This window comes from Kryptolebias marmoratus, linkage group LG12 (assembly GCF_001649575.2).
Source record: "Kryptolebias marmoratus isolate JLee-2015 linkage group LG12, ASM164957v2, whole genome shotgun sequence".
Classification (NCBI taxonomy): domain Eukaryota; kingdom Metazoa; phylum Chordata; class Actinopteri; order Cyprinodontiformes; family Rivulidae; genus Kryptolebias; species Kryptolebias marmoratus.
The window spans coordinates 1,968,586-1,992,348 of NC_051441.1; the positions used below are offsets into that span (position 1 = coordinate 1,968,586).

Consider the following 23,763-nt stretch of genomic DNA (forward strand, 5'->3'; position numbering starts at 1 on the left):
GTGGAAATGCAATGTGTTAGTGTTATAAATTACCACATTAAATAGATAACCTCTTTTAATGTTTTAACAATCTGCTTGTTTTGCTTTTCTTTCTATTGTTCTTTAAATGCAGACTTAACATCTTTTTAATGTCCTCTCTTTGTTGCCTTGGTGAAGCCTTTTGTCTGAACGCTGCTGTGGGCACATTTACTGGCCTTTTATCAGGAGATGTTGTGAAAAGAAGCTAAAATTAAATCTTTGGCCTTTGTGGAGGACATTTTCATGTTATAGTTAGAGATAAAACTGTTACAGATCTCTTTGAGGCCTGAAGAAGCAGTACCATCAGGCGGTCCGGTCACAGAAACAAACTCATGATGCACACAGAAAGCTTTTTGTTTACATCCTAACATGAACGACCTGCTAAAATGTAGTTCTGTGTGTGTGTGTGAGGGGTGTTCATCTGTGAAAGTCAAACAAAATTTCTTCTGCATTTTACTGAGCATCAAAAACTTTAAAATATTTTTGGACTGATTTGTTACAAATGCATCAGTTTTTGACTGATCTGAGTCCTTTTTTCTCCCTCTGCAGGTTGACATCGTGTCTCCTGCGCCTCACAAAAACACTCCGCTCTAATAATTAAATCAGAGAGACGGAAGCTTTTTCAAGAAAATAGATTTTTTTTTAAATATATAAAATAAAACAGACAGACAGGTAAATAGGACAGCATTCATAAGCGGCACAAACACACACACCAACTATTTTTTCCCACCGATCGACACACACACACACATAGAACTTTTATTTATTTGGGTGAGTCAATTAAGAAGCAATTCTCATTGACAACAATATTTTGTTGCTTTACAACCTGCAGTTTTATTAGATTTTTATTTTAATTATAAATAACAATTCTACAACAAAGTTAACTGAGAGGAAAATTTCTGTTAAGCAAGTCTAAAAAAAGCGTGTATATATTCATCCTTTTTGCTTCACTACGTCAACTTTTCATTCAGAAGTCACATAATCAGTTAAATAAAATCCACATGTGGGCTCCAAGTGTAGCGACAGACGCAGTTAATAACCTTACTGTGTGAGGGACAATGTCCTGTTGGACATCTCCCCTCTGTCTTCAAGGTTTTGTCTTCTGTTCATATCAGATCTGTCTGCTCGAAGCTGCTTTACTGAAAATTTATCTTCTAAATTTTGTCTCAGGAGTGGATTTTTAAACAAAGAGTGTACATTTGGACAGCCGTTCCTGCGTTAGATAAGATCATGTGACGTCTAACACCAGTGGTGGAAATATTAGTGAGCTAGCAGCTGCAGGATGTGAACGTGGGGCAGAAATACCTCTGACCCAATGAGACTCTATTGAAGTTCCAATCACTGCCAACACGGTGACACAATAAACCTGCTGATGAGCTGCCCTGCCCCACAACTGCAGATAAGTCATTTTAAATTTCATTTAAACGAATCAAAATATTTGGAAAACACACAGAACAAAAAAAAATAATTCATCCGCAGCAGAAACTGTAGTGTTTGTTTTCGTTCAAAGAATAAATAATCAACCTCAGCAATTTAAAAGTATTTGACTCTGAATCTCAAACATCAGCGATTGTTTCCCTTTGTCGCCATGAGGAGCATAAGTGTGTTGATTTCAGAGACAATAAAACAGTTTGAAAAGGTTCCTATTAATCTTCCGACATAAATCCTGTTTATTCAGACTTATTTAAAGGTTTTGTCCATGTTTTTTATTAAGACTGAGTGTTTTATTATCTTTATAATTTGATTGGTTATACTATAAAAGGCCAAACAGCTGTGTGCATGTATGCAGGATTGTGTGTGTACAAAGTGCTGTAGTGTTTTGCATCAACACAGCCGCTCTGATCCTCACACACACACACACACACACTTAGATCCCATCTCTTCTATCAGAGCTCGGCGTCATCATTTGCCATCGATGACAGCTGCCTCAGTTTAACCACCGCAGATCAGCATGTCACAGCCGCTGTGTTTCTAATCATCCTCGCACAGAAAATCTCCGTCTTTGTTGGCGCTCACTGATAGCGTCGGTGTTATCCCTGACTCTCCCACCCGGCCAATATCGGAGATTGATTGCTTTTGTCTTGTTATCGTGGTTGTTTAGGTGAGATTGACACATGCTCACGGGATAAGGAGGCTCTGAAGGGCTGTGTGTGTGTGTGTATGTGGGTGTGTGTGTGTGTGTGATACAGCATGATGATGTGGCTTTAAACATGCATGATGACCTGCATGCATTGTTGATGATGAATAATCAGCTGCATCACGGGGGCTGTAAATAGGTCAAAACGACTTTTCTGTGCCTCACTTTGTATTGGCAGAAAAGCAGGAGGGCAAGTGTGTGTGTGTGTGTGTGTGTGCAGGCATAAAAAAGAAGAAAAAGTCTTTTAAATGTTGTTCTGCTCTCTTTAAATCTACTCCTGCATTTTTGTTTGCTGGAACCTCAGTCTCTCACTCCACCAAACTGATGCAGAGAAGAAGAAATAGAGATCTCAGGCGGGCAAATGTTTGTTGCGCACTAAATTTTCTCGGCCCCTTTGCTTGGCGGTTGCTAGGCGGGGTGGCTTCATGCTCTGCACACTAGCCACACATCCTAAATAATTCACACTCTACTTGAGAATTCTCCAACGGACTCACTGCCGCCATTAGACACTCTCTGGCTGCCAGTTTTTCTTTTCTTTTTTTTTGGGGGGGGGTTGTTTTTTCTGACTTAAATCCTCACCATGGAGGAGAAGAAGAAGAAGCAGACGACAACACCAGGGTGGCATGTGAGGAAGGGAAGAAATGAAAAACGAGCAATATCTCAGGTAGATGAGAGTTCATGGACAATCCAATATATAAAAGCAAGTTTACATGCATAACACTTCAACATTAGGATTTTTCACAGAGTTCAGCAGATTTTCCAGAACTCTCCCTCAACTATTTTTTTTTCATTTGAGATGCCTCTTTGACAATGTCTCCCTCATGCAAAATGCATGAGCGCTTGCGGATCAATACAGGCCCTTTAATCTCTCTACATAGACAGCTCACGCGCTCAGGCGTTGAACCCACACCCCTGGATGCCACCGCCGCAGCCTGGATCAGAGGCCAGGAAGAGGCCGAAACCATCAGACCGCACCTCCAAGGGGGTCTTAGGTCCCTGATGTGGACATGAGGACTGCAAGAGACACAAAGTCCTCTGTGTTTCTGAACTGCAGAGCGGGATTCTCCGTAATGCTGCTCCCAAACATCCAGGACTGCTCGCAAAACTGGTGCTCAGGGAGGGAGGGGGGGGGGAACTTCAAAAATACGATGTAAAGAAACCTTTTCTGGCTGTTGGAGACCATTACCACTTGTTCTACCACAAATATATACCTTTAGTTTACTTTCAAACAACACTGAGCCGTCACCGACACTGTGCACCACACTGTTATGATTTTAGGAAAAGATTATATTTTAAGAAAATAAAGTTACTCCAGTAAGGTGCTTACGTCCTGTGTTAACATCTGTGTTTAGGTGCAGAAATTAAAAGAAAAAAAATATCTTCTACTGTTTTTATTATTGTTTTTATTGTCATCCATTCATGTAAAAACATGAAACACTCCATGAACAGATCCAAAGCTTCCTCCTTTGTGCTATAAATCTCCACTGATGAGTCAGTCTCTTCTACATCCGGCCTGCTGACCCAAATTCTCAATTCAGCTATTAAAAATAGAGCCCAATGAAAGCAGCCGGTCCTTCTGTTTGAACAATGCGTTTTAAACTTGCCACAATGAGCGGCTCTTCCAGAAAATTTGTGGAAAATATTTGTGCTCTCCTTTTATTAATGCGCTGTCTGAGAGGGTTTCCATGAAGTTATGATTTCGTGCTGCCTGTCACATTTTCAGATATAAAAAAGCACACTTCTGTCAGTACTTACGTTATTTAGAAGTTTGATTTTCTAGAAGACAGAAAACATGTTGATGAGTCTTGGATTTGTGGGCTCCTTACTGATGCTGAATTGTGCTGACCAATCAGAGCAGACTGGGTTCATTCTTTTACTTATGTTTTTTTTTTTTTTTAACAGAAAAAATGTAAGAATATGACAATAAAAAGCCCTCCGCTCTGTTCCACTAAAGCATTCAGGTATTAATAAATCTGTTTTGCTTTCAGCCCCTTTTGTTTGATTTGTTAATAAGAGGAAATTAAACAGCAGGTTTTGAGTGTAAAACAGAATCCTATGATTACATTTGGATTAGTTTTTTGCTGATCCATTTAAATCTTGACAACATTATTGTTGCTCCAGGAGAAGCTAATTTGCACTCTCGGTTAACTACAGTTTGTGCTAATGAATGAACTGACTTTAGTTTAATTTCTCCCACCTTCTTTCTTGATATTTTACAATCTTAAAATGCACTGGTTACTGCAGATGGATGAGGGGAAAGTGATGCACTGTTGTTTTTGTGTATTAAAAAAAAAAACATCTGTTTACACACACGTGCACACACACTGTATATTGGCCTTTAAAGGGATGTGAAAAGTAAAATATATTCAGTGCGGTTGAGCTGAAATATTTGCAAACTCAACTTTTGAGCAACACTTTAGTGTTAGATATACTAAATTGTTGTTCACTGCTGAAAATAAATTGTATCTTGAGTTGTATTTAGGTTTAATCTGTTTGGTGTTAGATCAGCTTGAGATCCAGATTCTTCCTCAGTTATTTTTTTTCCTCTGAGTTAAAATCCGCTGTTCTTATATTTTTTGTTTCCTCCCCAACATTTTACATACAAAAGAAGATTGCCCTGGCTTCCTTTTATCAACACTTTTGTTTACCTCAGATGCGCCAAATGCAGGATTTAGTGTCACATTTGTAGGAGCGTCTGGCTCTTTCACCAAGCTCGTGCTTCAGCTGCTCTTATTATCAGCCATTTTGAAGCTGTTACTCATTTTGCCAGTCAATTAGTTATTTTGGAGGTATTGTCATTTCCGTGTTGAGGTACACTCTGTGTGTGCAAAGCTTTGATCAGATTTTGTACAAACGGGTTTAGGAAACAAAGACGTGCTGCAGGTTTCTGTAGAATTGTGGAGTTTGTAAATTTTAAATTATGGAAGAAACATTACATGGAGCATGAATTGATGCTTTTAGGGGAAGTGAAGCCAAACAGAATAAAACCTGATCAGTGTTTTGGAGCTTTTTGGATTTAAAATTATGTAAACTGTTGACAAACACTTTTGATTGAGTGGGGGCAGACGGGTGCCTTTTAGTGCCATTCAGCTAAAAAAAAGGAAGATAATGAACAATAAGCTCTTGAGTTAAAATGGAGAGCTATCAGTTAAGAGGAGAATATCGAGGCCCACCTCCGGATAAAAAGTGGCAGTTTAGAAATGATCCAATATGGCTGATGCATCAGCTCAGCCTCCCCATTGTCTTCCACCCTCAACAACCCCCCACCCCACCCCACTCATCCTCTCTTCATAATGCAGCGCAGCTTTTGTTCACTCATTCTTTTAACCGTTTCTTTGGCTGCGAGTTGTCACGGTGGGACAAATTAAGGAAGCGGTAATAGGGTTATGTCAAGTAGACGGAGGTGCCGGCTCTGTGTGGATGCCTCCCTCCTTCTGTCTCTGTGAAAGGTTACTGAGCTCGCCGGGTTTAGTCTCCCCCGCTGTAATGAGAAAGGCAAAAGACAAGCCTCTATCAGTCTTGCAACACCTACTGACAGATAGCATTTGGAGAGTGGAGAAAAAGAAGCATTAGGGAAAGAGCGAGCGAGCGTCACAGGAAGTAATACAGAAACATGAGCATGACTGATCACAACGGACATGGTTGACCAGGAAAAACAATCCTTCTCACCCAGGGAGCTGCACTGTAACATTTACCTATATGACACCTTCACGTCTATATATGTATGTTTGTAATTTTCTCTTTCCCAGATATACACCGTGCAGAGTTTGACACTTTAACATCTTCCATTGAACTATTGGTATTATAGCTTCAACCAGGCAGCATTAAAACCAGACATCTTTTAAAATATTGAGAAGAAATCACAGCGTTATGGTTCAGTATAATATTACATTCATGACTCCCACTCAGATATTACACTCACATTTCTTCCACCTCCTTTGGGCAGATTCTCTGAAACCCTTTTTTCTTCCAGTCGCAATCGTTCCGAGGCTGATGTCCGAGGAAAACCTCTATGAATGCGCGATTCCCTGTAGCTACGCTGTGATGGTGTTGGAATTGCAAGAATTCAGGAAATGGTGGGGTCAAATTTATGTATGTTGCGCGTTATGTGATCAGAGGGCAGGGGTGACTCGTATGTAACGACAGCAAACGCTCCGGGCACCTCATTCTACAACAAGGAGTTTTATATGTACACACAAAATACATTTAGAGCCAGAGATGCGCAGAGATCTAAACACTGAGGGAGGAAAACACTTTGGGACTGAGGCAGAAGCACACACCCACTCAGACTTTAAATTTAGAGCTTCTATTTAGGTTCTCCAAACATAGGCGCATACCAAACTCAACAAAAAAAAAAAGCTACTGTGTTTAAAAAAAACCTGCTGCATAACACATTCAGCAGTCATATTTATGAGAAGGCTTTTTGTTACAAACATCTTAGAGACGAGTCAAACAATGTTTTTTTTTTTTTTTTATTTAACCACAGAGAAGTCCACAGACTGCATAGAAAATGGCCCCGGTGGAATAGCTTTAGACATTAAACTAGTTAGATTTACTTGGAGAAAAAAAAACACTCCGATCATAGTGATACCTAAATGTAGAGTTTTGTTTGAAAGGTCTACTAAAAGTCTTTAACAAGTTTTGATGTCATACTTTTTCCCCTTGAGCTGGAAACATAGTTGTTCATGTTTTTCCGTTTGTGCACAAATTCACTCGTGTTTGTATTTCAGCTACACCGCAGCATTTGGGTTTAGAGTGGGTTTAGTTTTCACTGCAGTCATAGGTAGCAAGTATGCATATTTTGTTAATAATTATTTTGTTAACAGTCTAAAGTTTGAATGATTTCTCACCATATTTTGATGCAGTTTTTGTGTCACTGTGGTTCCTGATTGATAAATTATCTAAATGTTGGTCATTGCAAATCTCCTGACAGAATAGTTCCACAAAACAAGAATCTGTGTTTTTTTTCTACTTGTGGCTTGAACCCCAGTTTTTTCTGTCTGCTGTGTTTTTGGCACCATCATTTAAATGGTAAAGATGTGTACTGTAGTGCGCACAGTCAACACGGTCACAAAATCCTGGCTGCACATGTTCATCTGCTGAAGGGGCTGGTGGACCTTAGCAGACAGGTAAAGATGACAAAGTTGACACCACAGGCAGAGGGGACACAGAAAGCAAAAAAGGGGTTGGTGTTTTAAAGCATACAGAAAGCTGTTAATTATGAAAATAAAAATAATGCTCTGAATGCCACTTCCTGAAAATGTAAATAAAATGTGAAATAATCCCAAAGACGCTGGCGGGTTAATGCCTGTAGACGCTTCATCTGATACGCAACAAAAAGTTACTACATAGTTAAAGTTGTGTAAAGTTTGTGAGACTGGGAGCAAATATGTGTATTTCTTTTCTTACAGCATGTGGAGATGAAGTTACAAGCTCCTGTCTGAATGCACAGATTTTTGTTTGAGGGCACAAAACAAAATATTCAAAACTGAGTTTACAGATATAAACATCGATGCAGAAGTTTGCAAAGCTACGACTGCGAGAAACAAACATATATGTATGTTATATGCTACATTTTCTGTAAATGGAAATCTCGACCATAAAATGATCATCTATAAATTGTGGAAATTTTTTTAAAATAATGTTCTACCCAGCGTTTTGTTTTTTAAAGTGTTATATTAAATTTTGAGTGTTTAAATCTAATCAATTTACCAATGAGTAAAAAAAAATCTTTACTTTCCACATGTTGTAACTTTTAGTAACATCAAAGGTAAAAACAAATGTTTTGAAAAAAGAATAGCATATTCTTCTGGTAGCAAGTTATAGTCAGCTATTTTTTTTTTAAAGGAGGAGAACCTTAAACACCAACTCAAATCTGATGCTTCAAGTTTTGTTTAATGATTTTTAAATGTTTTGGGGTGAAAGCATCAATTGACAAGACAGAAACACCGATAGGTTTTTAAATTCCAACAAATACAGATTTACCATGAGCTGTGGAGGCATAGATGCTGCTGATTGTACTTCGCAGACACACTCATGTTCACACATTCCCTAACACCTCCTGGCCCAACTGTGGTTTGTTACGCTCTGTTCTAATATGATATGTGTGTGCAGGAGGCCGCTGTGGCCCAGTGCGTCTGACAGTATTGATGTACCATTTCTCACCTGCAGCTGCTAAATATGAGAGCATGGTAGCTGCAGAGTGAACCCCTGACCCCTCTGGGAGACACACCAGCATTCACAGTTGTGGGGAATAGGTCTCTGGTTCCCTAAATGCCTGTTTAGAGTAATGGTCAAAGGTATGCCTGCTGGAAGGGAACATTACTGGGCATGACCAATCTGCTCCCAAATGAAATACACTTTATGTCACTGCACCAATCTATGTAATTGACTTGGCGTTGGGCTGAAGCCATTATGGTTAAGGGTACTTTTTATCCTTTTTTTTTTTCAGAATGTCAATGCAAACTGGAATGCATGAGGGGGGTAGATTCCAAAAATGATTGCTTTGAACAGATTTGAATTATGGGACATTTTGGCTATAAAGAACACCTAATGTGTGTTATGTGCTTGTCAAACAACACATCATGTCTGTTGTCTCCACACTCAGTTGTCTGGATCTGAAGCCCGACTGGTTTGCATGGCTTCCCGGGAGTATTCCATCTATCTGCTGAATCAGGGACTGATTTAGGACCGAGACTACAGGTGAATGCAATTAAGTAGGTGACAGAAGAGGGAAGCAGCAGCTCTCTGGACCCTGAGGATTGGATTTGAGAACATTGGTCTGACTTATTGATTGGTACTAAACTTAGAAATGGTATGATTACAGTGCTGCTTGGTTGGTGTGTGTGGTCTTACACTTCTTGGTTAACAAAAATGAACAAAATGTAGTTATATTTGGAGGATTTACTCCTGCAAGCAGACACTTTATAAATTGGACTTGATTCTCTAGATTAAAGACTATAAAAGACATAAGATAAAGCCCAAAATTGCAATCAAGTATCCAGAAATTCTTCAGTACATTTGTAGAAATAATTAATTAGAAACCAGGGTTTACATATTTGCATTTTTTAGTGCATCAGCTTTTGTGTCCAGATGTGGTCAATACTTGATTTAAAAACATCCAAATTTGTTAGTTCTCAAATTAACAATTGGTGTCACACTGGCAGTGTTTGTCTTTTATATCCAGTTTAAAGGAGTCAGAAAGAGTTTAAAGATACAGACATTAGAGCCTCTGAGACAGTCCTGTAATTTTAAAGCCAACAGAATCATACATATGTAAGTATAACGCTAAGCATGCCTTTTTGTTTCACTTGTCTTTGTTTCCTCCACTACATGAAGACATAATGGCTGAATGCAACTTTGCCAGCTGACACATTAGCGTATCCATGTACATCCAGGAGTCACACACTTACATGCACCATGTGACATCATCCCCATGAGCAACGCTTGCCGCCACTGAATTTTTCATCATTGATCTGATGTGATTTCCATGCTTGGCCGTCTCTCTGCCCTGTCAGCTCTCTCTCGATCATAGCCTCCCCTGGCCTGGAGGGCTAACAGGGCGTGAGCTGTCGCCCCCGTTTGTTGTTCCCCCACCACTATGCTTCAACAGAACTCTTCCCTGTCTTTCACCTACCACCTCAGGCTATCACACGCACCTTGGCTTGGATGCTTTGTAGCCACAAGCACGCTAGACCTTTGGATAAGAGGGTGGTAAAACGCTCAATGTATTGACACTGACGGTCCACCGCTATAAAGCAACCCCTCCTTTTTTGTCTCAAAGCAGCTGCAGTGGCTCAGTGTGTGTGTGTGTTTGTGTTTGTGTGTTTTGGGTGCAGACAGTGTGGCATGGTGGATGGTTGATATATGACTGCGTGGGAGGCAGAGTCAGTACCCCTCGGCTTCTACTCTGCTTTCTCCAGTAGAAGCTTTTGAAATGTCCTAATATCTGGCCAAAACTCAGTGAGCGATGGCCACAGCCAACCTGCTGATCTTAGCACCGGGTGCATTAGTTTGCCATAAAGAAGCCGTGATTGTGAGACGCAGCAGGCGAAAACATATGAGGATGAATGACACCATATAAAAAGCAAGCTCTGTTTCAAAATCCATTAGAGGCAAGTGCCTCAGCTCCAAAGGCAGCAAAAGCTCAGGCCTTACATCCAATTGAAGCCTGGATCGCAGATCACTCTTGACGTTGCTCCCTTAACTGTCCATTTAATCAAAAATTTTAATCAATGCATTAGAAGTTGACGGCTTCGGGGGGAGAAAAGGGATTCTTCACTCTGTGCCAGATATTGGCATCCAAAGATAGGTGGCAGATAAATGCAGCTCATTGGGTGCTAAGATTGAAGACGAGCTCTTGCGTTCTTTTGGATCACATTTGTGACTGTGTGCTAGTTTTTCTTTGTGTTTGTTCGCGCTTCGATGAAAGCTCCAGCCCCCCCTGCGGACTGCCTCCTAATTACTCAGATCTGCGCTCAAAGTGAAGAAATAATGAACGAGAGCTTTAATTATGCCTCCAGACAAAGGATCCCTGATGCCTCCACAACACCGCTGGCATGCTGAGATGGGTGAGAGCAGGTTAAACAGGAGCCCTCTCCTCTGGGTACGAAGAGCTAGTCAGCCTTGAATGAAGACCAAGCATGTAACCTGGCATGATGTGCAGTGCAGATATTGGAGAGGGGGACTTAAAAAAAAAACAAAAAAAACACGAGCTACATAAGTTTGTTATCTCTAACAGATATGACATAGCCTTTAATTAGTGGGAATCCCTGAAGCTCTGGGCCGAAGATATAATCAGCGGACCTTTAGTGAGAGCACAACCCTTCGCTCTCTGGGTACCCTCAGGGCAGGCTGATCGAGGCGTCCACATGCCCCCTCCTACACCAGGGTTGGCTGGCACTCTGGAGATGCCAGATAATGAGGAAGCCTGTCAAAGGGGCACTTCAATGGTGCCCCTCAAAAGGCCTCAGTGCTTCTTAACAAAATCCACCACCACCAGACACCCCTGCTTTGTTTTCTGTCAAGGTCTGAGCTGTGCTTCCCTTTAGCTTCTGCTGCGTTTATTATTGCTGCACTATGACTGATGAAAAATGTGTCCAATGTTTGTTTTTTTTTTTTTACTGATCCTGATTTGTGCCTGATGTTGCATAATGCCCAGCCTGACCAGCTTGTTCAAACTCTGTTGGCCGTCCTGATGGGGGAGCTGTGTCCATGTTGAAGTACAGAGCGCAGGAGTGGGAAGTGGCTGCTGCAATCTTAACATACATCCCAGTCAGTGCTTCAACTTATAGTACATTAAAAAATTTAAACTTTACACTTTTTAGCAGAGACGATATATTTGTTTCTGCATGATTTATTGAAACTGTTAGATTACAGATTTAAGAGATGCAAACATGTACAGTGTGATTTCAAGTGATGCAGGGCACATTTTCTACATGATTAAAAACATTTTCAAAATTAACAGGACTGGATAAAAAACTAAATGGGTAGGGAATAGTTTTATTAAAATGTGATTTGTATCTGAGCTTAAAAGAACAGAAATAATGCTGAACGGCTTTGATAAAAACTATAATTTCAGGTGTTAATAATTACTTTAAGGAGAGCCTGCTGGTTAAAGAACAAATTATTTAAAAAAAGTTAGAAACTAAAAAAAGAAAACATTTGAAATAGTCTTTAAATGAAAATAGGGCATCAAAATTCTGAACTCATACAACTTGCAAGGTAATTTCTAGTTACAGAAATCTATTTTTTCCCCTTTTCAAATGTTTTTTTTTTTTTAATAATCAGAACATTCTGATTCAGATTAATCAAACTTTAGTACAACTCAAATAAAAAGTTGAAGCTACTTCAATGCAACTGAATTTCCCAATAATTTGAAACAAGTTGTTTTACTTTCAGTCAGCTTTTCTGTCAAATTAATGTTTTTCTAGTTAAAACTCACAGGTCCTCAGAAATTCTGTGACTCGTCTAGAAAAGAATTATTTTGAAATTTTGTGTTTGATCAGAGTTTAGCAAATATCAGCTATGTGGCTGTTTATACATAAGAAAAGTCCATTTTTAATAGGGGACTTGTAATAATCTAAAGTGTTCACCACTGGGGGTCAAACCAGTGTATTTAGTAAATAATTAACCTGGTATTTAAATTTTAAAAAGCAGAGAAGCTGTGTTATGATATGAAACATTTTTTAACAGTGGTGTGCAATGATTTAAAAGGTGCACATCCTGCTTGATGGCACGCAAACTAAACTTCCACCGCAGCTCGTCCTTCATAATAAAGAAGGTGATAAAGACAGAAGAAAAGAGTCCAGCCAAGTTTTTAAAAACTACAAACAAACATTAAGTTTTGAGTGTCCCTGTGGCTTTCAGAGTGGATGAAAAGGAATAAAACAGAGGTACATAAAAACAGGAGGGGGGACAAGAGCATCAACTCACAGAAGCCACTTAATTCAGAAAGCGACATCAGAAAGACTCTTTTTTTGTGGCAACAGTGAAGGTTGTTATTAAGATTCCTCATACAAAATCAAAATGTTTGTACAAAATTGTTTTTTTTTAAATAAAATATCAAATATTTGACTTCATGCAGCAGTATTTCAACTTAGCCACAGTGAACCATCAACATAATATGAAATTGTGCATTTTATAAATTAACTAATTTGTTTTATGTTGTTTAAAAAATTGTATTTTATTTTTTATGCTCTGAAATACTTTGTTTTTGTTTGTTTACCAGATAGTTTACGTTTATTGAGGCTCTTAAGAAAAGTAGTTGGAGGATGTGAATAGTTGGTCAGAGTTGAAGGAAATAAACAGTCAACTCTTTGGATGATTAGTGTGAGTGTGCCGTATTGATCAGCGGTCATACGATGAACAGTGGAGCACCAGAATGTGCCGCCAATCGTTCGGGCCCCATTAGTCGCCTCTTGTATTGCCTTGATTATTGCTGACTGAGCTCTCTGTGCATGTGATGGCTTTTTACTGCTAAAACTGCTGTTTTTTATATATAGAGAGAGAGCACATTAAAATAAGGCCGGCTCTTGTCTCAACAAAGCTGCGTCTTGATATTTTCCAGAGGAGATTAAACCCTGATTTGAAAGCTTGTACACACCTGCACACATACATGGACAGAGTTCTGCCTCGGGGGGTGAATCGTGTTCGGAAACACATGTTCAGAAGATAAACGCGTCAGTCGCCAGTGACAGTGATGATGATGATAGTGATTGTGGTAATAATGATTATGCTGATTATTACAGGCCGGCCACAAATGTGGTGATTACACAGCACAAAGAAACAGAAGAAGACGAAGGGCAACAGTGACAAAGATGATGATGATGATTAAGATCACTTTTTTTACTGATCAACTGTGAGCTGCTTGCAGTTGTTGTTGATCTTTCTTTAATTGGCAGAGCTGCAGTGTGGGGAGTTAACTGAGGATATCTCTGCTGCGTTTCTGGGCTTTGATTTCACATGACAAAAAGAAAAGGCACCGTTGAGAAAATTCCAGCAACTCCCTTTGAAGGGAATGATCTGGCAGTGCTCATTTGAATTATTAACTGGGTGAGACAGACAGATGTAGTGAAAAAAGAGAGCAAACGAGCGAGAGACGGAAAAACACACAGACGGACAGACATGGAGATGGATTCCCATCTTTAGCAGGCGAAGTGCTCAGCCTAAACCAAATCAGATATCTGTGACGACTGATCTCTTGCATCAAACAGCCTGGCCAATTATTCCCACTGAGAATGTATACTCTCTGGTGAGGTGAGCTTTTATTTAAATTAATGATGTTTTATTATTCAGTTTCTCTCAAGAAAATACACAAATGAGTTTGTAATTACGGGCCAACCATCCCCTGCATCCTGCCTGTTTAATCTGCAGAGGGAGTGTCCCAGGGAAAGTCAGTTCTCTTCTGTTATCGTATTGCATTTCCACAAAAAGACCCCATAATTACTGCTGCTCCAGTCAGATCACCCAAAGCACAGTCCAGGTGATGATGGTGACAGGAGGAAAAGTGTTGGTTAAAGCTGCAGATCAAGATAATCTCATTTAACTGTAAGAGAAGCAGCCACAGAAATGAAGTGTGTTCAGGTCGAGTCTTATCCACACTCCATTCTGAGGTTATTTTTACCATGCCCACAAAGCTCCGATTGCCTTTGTTGTGTTTTTCTTTCCTTTTTTTTTTAAAATAGGGAAACCGCCACGAATGAGCATAGAACTATTTAAATCGCTGGGGAGGAAAAAAAAAACTGTGGACACAATTCTGTGGCTAAAAATACATCACCCAAAAACACAGAAATCCTCCTGTAAGAATGGAGTTTGATCATCAAACTGGCTTGCTCTGCACCCATCCCTTCAACCCCACCCCTGCCTTGTTTTATCTAAAGATAGAGAGTTGTACATTGTGCAGATTCTTAAAGCCCTCAGGGACAAATTTGTGATTTTGGCCTTGATGAATAAAACATGCCTTGACTTGACTGTATTAACAAGAATTACACACTCAAGTGTGGCAGCACCTTGTTGTACCCTGGTGATGACCTGTGTTTCTCCAGACTCTGCTGAGACATCCTGGCTATGAAAGCAGGTTGGAGAAGATTCAAGACAGACTTTTCTTCCCTGATTCGTCTCTGTATCAAACTGCTGCACATGATGTAATGAACCCATCTTGTGCATTCTCTTTGACTGCTTTTTTAAAGCCATATCAAACAGAATTAATCAGGGAGATACATTTAAAGGAAGCTCTGAATTGTTTTTCTTGTACAGTTTAGTGCGCTCTGCAGTGCATGCTTGGCTGGATGAATGTTTACAGCTCAGTGCAGATGAAGAGGGATGTCACGACTGGGCCTAATAACAGCCTGGTTTTGTTTTAATACATCTTCCCATGCCTTCATAGATGGATCTGCCGTGCATGCATGTCCTTGAGTGCACAGGCTAAGGAGCAGGAGGTGGTGCTGGTCACCAAGGGAGGGGGTGCGTGTGTGTTTGAGGGGTGGGGGCACAATTAAGAGGCAGCATGCAGTGTCCCACGAGGTGCTAATGCCCAGGATCAGCTGTTCTAATGTCGTTCACATCCCTTCTGCTTTTCAGCCGGCCCGTTTGATGTATGAATCCACCAGGGACTTCACCAACACCCCAACCCCCCCTCCTCATGCTACCACCACCTCTTTTATACCCCCACCCTAACCTACCCAACCGGCTGTACAACCCCTCCTCCTCCTCAGCTTGCACAGAACCTCCCCTTCTGTGTCTGAATGCTTATGTTGGCTTTTATCGCACACAAAGTAAACAGAGTCGCGGCAGGGATAGTGAGAAAGAGAAGCAGAGAGAGAGAGCAGTAGCGATAAAGGTGGAACATGCACATTGTCTGCGTGCCGCTCGCCTCCCCACTGCATCTTCAGTAGACACACAAAAGACAGCAGAAAGAGGAAATTTAAAAGGCGAGAGGAAGGCAGAGGGGAGGAAGTGATCCGAGGAGAGGCAGAGAGAGTGTGAGTGAGTGGGAGCCAGAGGAAAGAGAGACAGAGGAGCGAAAGGATCTCCCTGCTAAATGCGCAAAGCGTCCCGTCACCCCACGCTGAGCTCCATGGCCAACTCCGGCTGTCTGCTGCTCTCCGGCTCCGGGATGCTGCCTCACTCGGTCCAGTGTCCCCCTGCATTCCTCTACCTGCCCGAGGTAAGAATGAATGAAGCTGGCTTCACCGTCGTCCTCCCCCTCCTTTCCGACTCTCACTCTCTATCCATTCCTTTCATTTCTCTGTGCGCTCCTCGGCGGCACGTGATAGTATCGCGCTCGCTTTGTGTTGTTACCCAGAGTGCTTTTACTCCCCACCACCCACCCCCCTCCTACCCATCTAACCCTTGACCCTACCTTTGGAGAAAGAAAAAATCAAAGAGGAGGAGGGCCAGAGGAAGGTAGGGGGTGTTTAATTTATTCCCGCTCTTCCTCTCCTCGCTGCCCTCCTTTTGCAGAGTGAAATTAAAGCGGTCAATTACTGTGACGTTGACTCACGCAGTGTTTGTGTACATCACTCGTTTCATGACTCATTGTGCTGTGAAATGTTTCCCTGGTCAGTCTGCTGCCATCTCTCTTTTTACACTCACTGGCTCAAAGACTTCTTTGTCATTTTTTATCTTGACTTTTATTCGGCCAACTTTTTTTCTTGAGAAAAAGAAAATGATTTTCTAAATTTGTGTGGTGACTAAATTCTGAATGTGTTATAAAACAAATTCTTTTTGAACCTGTGAGGCCTGCTGAAATTTTAATTACATTCCAATTAGTTTGGTGTTTTTGTACCTAAAATGTGTTTGATTTTTTTTGTCAATCAGTTACTTTTTCCGTTCAAATTTTTATGTAATTCTTTTTCAGAGTTTTAAATACGCACACACTCGTGCTTTAGATAAAAGTCAACTTACGTTTAAAAATGTTTAAGGCCTGCAGGATGATCACCACAAGAAAGTGCTTTAAATAATTATATTTTTCTCTGTAAATTAATATTTTTCCTTTTCTTTTTGGTCCTCTTTCTTTGGAAATTGATTCTGTCACTGTGCCTCTCATTTTGTGATTTTTCTGAAGGCAGGTGGAAAAAATCAACAAGGTGACTTTTCAGAGCCCAAGTGTCTGTGTGCTGAATTATTCACGTGTTTTAATTCAGCGAGGTGGGGACGGGGGCACTGATGGGTGGGCGGCTGTATGGGGGTTGAGCGTCCAATTCTGTTTTTACTACTGGCCGCATGTGTTGCAGTAAACAGTGTGTTACTGCAGTGATTGAGAGGCGGAATAACGGTGAGGCTGCTCACGATGGAACTCCTGATTTCCTCATTTCGACCCCCCTTTTGCTCCCCTCAACATCATGGTAATGGCCTTGACACCCTCCCACCCATCTGTCCAAAGTGGGCATCCTCCACCATCCAGGCCTGGATGAGGCATTTGGACGAGCAGGTGCCACCAACTGCAGATGAGCCAAAGTCATTTCCACATAGTCTCATAATGAGACGGTGTTAAAAAATGTTAGTTGTCGCTGCAAATTTATATCTAATAGAGGCGATAAAAAACGAGATCTTCATTTCTGAAATATTTTAGGAATCTCCCTTCGTAGCGTTTTGATAGTTTGTGGCTGCCTGCTTTTATATCTTAGATTTTTGTGCCAAAAGCCTTTTTGAGCTCCTTCCAACCTGCAAAAATGTCAGTAAACCGAGTGAGTTTAGGTGGGTTTACCTTCCACTACATCCCTGTTACTTCCAAATCCTCAGGAAGCCTCTCGAGTCTGTGTGTGTGTGTGTAAACACTTAACTCTGTGTGTGTGTGTTTACGTCCACAGTCCTTTAAAAGTCCAAGACAGCTGAAATTGAAACTTCCTGGTGCTATTTTCACGAAACATCCCTTTCTGTTTCAGACCCCTTTAATGTCTCAGCAGCTTTTGTTCTTTTCTTCTCCTGTATTTTTTTTTCTCTCTCTTTTCCAGTAAATCCTCGCCCTGCAGCGCTGCGAGGGGAAACAACTCTCTGAATCACACTGTGGCCAGCGTCCCGTCCCTCCCCACCCCTCCACACCATCGCCATCTCATCCTTCGTAGCATGCTGCACGTCTTCCCTGCCTCCCGCCTCCCCCCACTTTCTCCCCTCGCCACAGTGCAGAACTGCAGCATCGGCTCATGTAAGATGACAGCCAGTGAACAGAAGGGGAATAGATTGAGGTGATAGCCTCTGCCTCACAGTTTGTTTGCATTTCAAATAAGACACTGTATTAAGTTGGGCTCCGAACAGCTTTGCTTATTATGTGTGAACATGGTGCCGCGTGATATCACAGTAAGACAGGAGTTTATTACATAAAAGATTAACAAAGCATACCTTGCCTTTATTTGGGAGCAGCGATGTTTGGGTGCATGCTCCCAGGCACTTTGCTTTGATGCTCTTTGTCGTCAGTGACAGTGTGCAGAAATCCTGACTAAAATGTTTGTTTTCATTAACACAAGGAGAGACTTCCTGTCATGTGGCGGGAGAACTGTGGTCTTCTGATTGTTTAAAAAAAAAAAAAAAAAAGTGGCAGTATCAGCTGAACGTTGAAGGGCCGCTCACTTCCTCCACGAGGTGCCAGCTCCATCCCTCCGCAGGATGATGTCACTTTTCTTTTACCCTCAGTTTGTATTGTAGAGGCTCATTTCATGAGTTATGGTGCTGGATATTGAGGGAGTTATGAATTACTGTGTGGTGAGGCTTTTATGGGATGCAATGCTCAGTGCCCGCTGTAGGCCTGTATTAAAGTATAAATTTATTTATGGCACGCGCCGAAGTTGACGGGGTAATGCAGGTTTGCTCGTGGTAGTTAGTAGCTGTCTTCAGAGTCATAAAAACATGGCATCTCATGGATTTTCTATTTACCAGGCACTGGGTGGGCATATGGCAATGCTCATAAACGTAACTCTATTATCTAAGACGGTGCTGTTTGGGAGGAAGCGTGGTGTTACTTAAGCCTAAAGAGGAGAAAGCAGCACTTGTTATTGTCTCCATGGTCACATCTCTCTCTCTGTTTTTGCCTCAGACTTATCTCTAAATCTCACATTTTCTAAAATTGCCTTCCTTTGATGCATAATTGGATTTTCTATCGTGGCATTCCTCTGCTGATGTCTTTTGTTATTGTTGCATTCATTGATTTTTTTCTTTTTTGGTCTGGCTGTTTTGAATCCTCCCCCTCCTTCCTCTGACCGAACATGGGCTTCGGTGTCGTTCTAAGTGGTTAGGTCACCGAGACGGGGCGATCCTTTCATGTCGGTGGATCCTGGGAGGAATTGCCCTGACTCTCTGGTTTCAACCACCTCCTCCTCCTCCTCTTCCTCTCGCGCTGATCTCTTTTCTGTGACTGCACTGGCTCTGACTCCCTCTCGTCTCCCTCTCTCTCTCTCCAACACACACACATACAACTCATAGATCTGGTTAAAGGCAAGGGATTGCAGAGAGGAGAGTACTGGGAATACTTGTGACACCCCCTTCCCTTTGGTTGGAGCCTTGATCCTGCCTCCCAGAGCTCCGCTACTCAGGGGGACTTTAGATATCGAAGGATTCAGGTTGGCGGCCTCCTGGGGGGCAGACTGATGGGAACCCTGCAGAGAGGGCTCCTTCCTGGGGATAATTATTGTGGGCCAAGCTGTAATATTGACAGCTGTAAATGGAGACGCTTTCTGTAACTGGGAGGCGTAATAGGTCTTTGGTCCCTACATGAGCTCCTGTTGGGCCGATGTGGGTGCACTGGAGTCTGAGAATTGAGCTCCTGATCAATAGTTCTGGTTCTATGGTTCCATTCTGTCTTGATATTTAATTAAACTTTGGCAGCTTAATAAGTTTGTTTTATCCACACACACACACGCACATAAAAAAAAAACCTACTAACTCTGGTCCTAAATGTTGTGTTTGAAAGCAAAGCAGTCAACATGCTCCTTCAGTACCATAAACTTGTTTAATATTATTTGATCCAGTATCTTGGAAACTCACAAAAAGCAGATTTTAACAATGCATAAAATGGTTTTAAACTTTAAAAATGGATGTGTTTGTCATCTTCAAAAAGAATCAGCCTGTAGGGTAAAATACTATAAACAAGTTTAGGAAAATAAACAATATATACAACTGTCAACAATGAGAAAAATGTAGGAAAAAAACAAGAACAGATTTATACTTCAGCCCCTTTGGCAGGACAAGCCCAGATCTTATGATTAGGCCTTTGTTACATCCGTTTTTAAAAACGATTTCTTTTTGTTGTGTTGTTACAGATAAATGCTGTGTTTGAAATATTTCCATTATATTGCGAGGCAAATGCCAGCTTTGTTTTTGTTTTAGTCTGTTTATTGAGCGCAATTCACTCAGATTCAATCAGGCACAAATCAAAAAAAACTTTAAACTCAATTTCATGGGCTCCAGAATATACCTCTCAATATGTTGTGTGTTTTGGTGTGAAATCGCTCAGTCTTTTTCTCACCCGCTGTTCAGCTGTTTTGTCCCTTAAACAGCTGATTCATAGCAGCATAACAAAGGCGGAGGGACTGATTGAAATGTTTTCTCACTTTTCTCTGCCCCAGAGGAGAATTGTAAATCACAGCTCAGTCGTTTATTTTGAAATTTCATTTGGTGTGTGAGCGAGTGCCGCCTTGTTCTTCACAGAGACTTCACAGTCAGGCTGTGTGTGTGTGTGTGTGTGTGTGTGTGTGTTTCTTAAGGCTACCCACCGTCTTACTCCACTAGACCTTTGTAAATGGAACAAAATTAAATTTGTTCCCTGTATAGAAGAATGGCACAAACTGTGCAATAGGTTTACACACCAACAGAGGTTTTTCCTCCGGGGGGGGGTGGAGGGTCTCACTGTGGTTTTTAATGTGCGCCTACATATTTGAGCTGACGTATCTATATTTGTGTGTACCTGTGAGGAATTCTTATCATGTGTAGGTGGTTTTGCATGCAGCCTGCTGTGCGGTGCATCAATAGATGTGTGTTTACATTTTGCCAATAATGCTAAATATCCCCCAGTCATTAATGGTGAGCGTTAGCTTGGAGAGCTCCTGTCTATTTCCTGGACCCATAGTGTCAGTGAATTAGCATTCACGGTGCTGTTGATGCTAATAAACTCCACTTCTGGAAAACAAAGCTGCAGTTGCAGATGGCCTCACCTTGCAATAATTACAACCTTTTTTTGTTGTTGTTGGAGGGTGGCAAATATCTAATGAAGCTTTTAATTAACATCAGGGTTGAACATTAACTGCTGCACACCTCACAGGGAGGAGGAAATATGCCACTACAGGAGATATTTTCATGCTAATTTGTTGAAAACAAGTAATGAAAGTATTTAAAAGTATCTAAAAGTAGTAGTAAACATCCTGTTCTGAAAAATGGTGGATTACCATTCAACAGTTCAAAGGCTCAGCTGCAGGTTGCAAGAACTAGCCAATCTTATCTACTATCATGACAGTTTAGCAAAACTCATAAAGGTCTGTTAAGGTTGGTTTTTTATTTCTTCTTCGAGTGCTCCTTTAGGCCAGACTGACTGATGGGACCGCCAGAGCTCCATACTTCTCTAGACTTAAATAATGAAACATTTCTGTTGATTTTTAACCCATTTTTGATGTCAGAATATCTGTAATCGTGCAGTGGTGGGATTTATTGTTTGTGTGCAACAGGTTAATTTGCAGACCAATTAAAGATGCTACTATTGGAAGGAACTTTGGGTTCACTGTCTTCCTGTCTTGTCCAAAAACACATCAAATTAAGGAGGAGCTGTGGTCTGAACTGCGAACCTTATCATCATAAGGCGAATATAACTACAGGTGAAACCAGCAGAGCCGAGAAGCATGTATCTGTGAGTTTTCATTTAGTACCAGTTGAAGCTTGATGTGTTGGATGAACCAAATATGGACATCATGATGTCTAAATTATTCTTGTGTCTCTTTATGGTGACAAATATTCTGCTTGTATGAGTATTTTTTAGAAACTTTGTTTTCATCTTTTATAAAATGCAATAAGGATTAGATTTTGGACAAAGTTTTTCAAAATGTATTTATTTTCAAGTACAGATTTTAAAAAATGCTGTAACTGAATTTCATACATTTTCAGACTGTTTGTACAATGCATGCTGCAGAGCACATACAGGACAGGAGGAAACCCTGGCACTGCAAACAGTTTGGAGCCTCTTTTTGTTTCCCCACGAGAATATAATCTGACCTGAGGTTTTCTATTTCAACAAATGCTGCACTAAAATGTTTAAGCAGATAGAGCAGCTTGAGTCCAATTATTTCTTTACTGCGGCATCTTAGCCAGCTGTGATTATTATGTTTATAATGTAGTGTCACTCTCATACTGTCCTTCAAGCATTCTCCTCGCTGCGGGATCCTCTCAAATGAGACATATTACCCTGTGTGCTGAGTTAACAGAGTGGATGTACAAGTGAAAGCCAAAAAAAAAAAGGAGAAGCCAATGCAAGCCATTAAAAGCATTGCACCTTTTTATCACCAGCGGCTTAATGACAGTGGTGAACAGCAAAGCATTATTACAGTTGTGCTCCTGCAAGCCCGTTTTTTCCACTGCCAGGAGGCATGCTGTTTCTGCTGCTGCTGACAAATAGATCTCCAGGCTAACACTGAAGTTTTGTTTTTCAAAAGGTCATTATCTGTCTTCATCAGAGCAGCAGGCTTGTTGCATGGAAACCAGGTTTGAAAGGAAAAAAAAAGTTCTCATACAAAACCATCTGAGAAATTTCTTTCCTGCGCCTCCTTTTAATCTTAGATAATTTTTTATTTATTTATTTTTTTCTTCCTAAGTGATGCGTATGTGCTGTATGTTTGACTACTAAGAGGCACCCTGGGTCTCCTGCAGAGGAAAATCAATATTTGAACTATGCTGTTGTGGGTCAGCATGTATGGGTGTATAAAATTAAATGGGGCTTGAAATTGATTTCAAATTCTCCTTGAAAAAGTCTACAGGTATTCTGAAATGAAACTGAGAGCTGAAGTTGTGCCACAGAGAGACGATGACCTCCACCCAGGCATCTTCATAATTGTTTTTGTTTCTCCAAATTAAATGAACCCTTTTATTATTGTTATTATTTTTATTATTATTTGAAATTGCAGAGTTGGGGGGTCTGAAATTGCCAGTTTTAGAGAGCTGCAGTAATATAAAGTAATGGCTGTGATTCCCTGCACATCTCCACTGGCTGCTCCCTTTAAAGCCGTGAAACAAATGACTATGGGATGGACTTCAAAATAAAAAATGGGACCTCAGTTGTAGTTAATCTTAGCTCCGTGTTGCATGAACAATAGAAGATGAAAAAAAACAATGAAAGCTCTGACTTTGTTTTCTTTTTATCCTCGCGGGCAACAAAACAGGTATCTTTCTGATTACTCTGCTCCTCTTTGTAAAATGGCTAAGAAAGGAGAGAAGCTCATGTAATTTAGCTCAAATCAGAGTCCTCCCCCTCCTCTTCCTCCTCCTCCTCCTCCTCACTTTCCCTCCACTCAGATGGAGAGTCTAAATATCACTGCTTTCTCTCGCAGCAGTTTGTTAGTGGAGCACGCCTCTGTGTTTTTCTAAAATCATCTATCAAGGTGAGATCTGTGGGAAAGAGCAGCGCCTCGGGCTTCCTCTCCGTGTGCTTATGAGGTTTTATTAGGTCCCACAGGACCACTGCTTTGGTGTGTATTAAAAACAAATGGAACTTACAAATTACACATTACAGCCTCCACAGGCTCATGCATCCACCTTCCTGTGTATGTGTGTGTTTTGTGCACATGTGTGTGCAGACGTGTGGCCAGTAAATGGTTTGTTTGAGGAAGGTGGCGCTCGCAGCTCAGTATGAGCTCTGCAGCCGCTACAGGAGTGTTGCATTAGTGATGAAGGTGGAATCAAGCAACAACTGTTAGGATATTTAATCCTAATGGGTCAGTTTAATCAAATTACTGGTAAAAGACAAAAATTAAAAGATTTTCGAATTTTCTTTTTTTTTTTTTTACTTTTTTGTTTTTAAGTGCAGCATGTACTCAAAAAAAAATGCTCTCTTGTTTGACTTGCATCTTAAATTAAATTAAAAATAACAGTAATAAAAATTCTGATATGCTTTTGAAGTATTATCTGGTCACCTGCAG

General features: G+C 40.8%; 1 protein-coding gene across 11 annotated transcripts in view; it reads left to right on the plus strand.

Moving 5' to 3' along the window:
- rbfox3a (RNA binding fox-1 homolog 3a) overlaps nt 1-23,763 on the plus strand; it is a 562,538-nt gene that overhangs the window by 456,546 nt on the left and 82,229 nt on the right. The window contains exons 1-2 of one of the 11 annotated variants that reach the window (XM_017419382.2): nt 15,692-15,821; nt 17,611-17,801. The exons of 9 other annotated variants lie outside the window; for them this stretch is intronic. Coding sequence is in view for 1 of the 2 variants with exons in the window: in XM_017419377.3 (XP_017274866.1) it covers nt 15,696-15,821 (126 nt within the window). In the remaining variant the exon portion in view is untranslated. Of the gene's footprint in view, nt 1-15,406; nt 15,822-17,610; nt 17,802-23,763 lie in introns of those variants that run through there. One more of the 11 variants, XM_017419377.3, reaches the window with a different exon arrangement.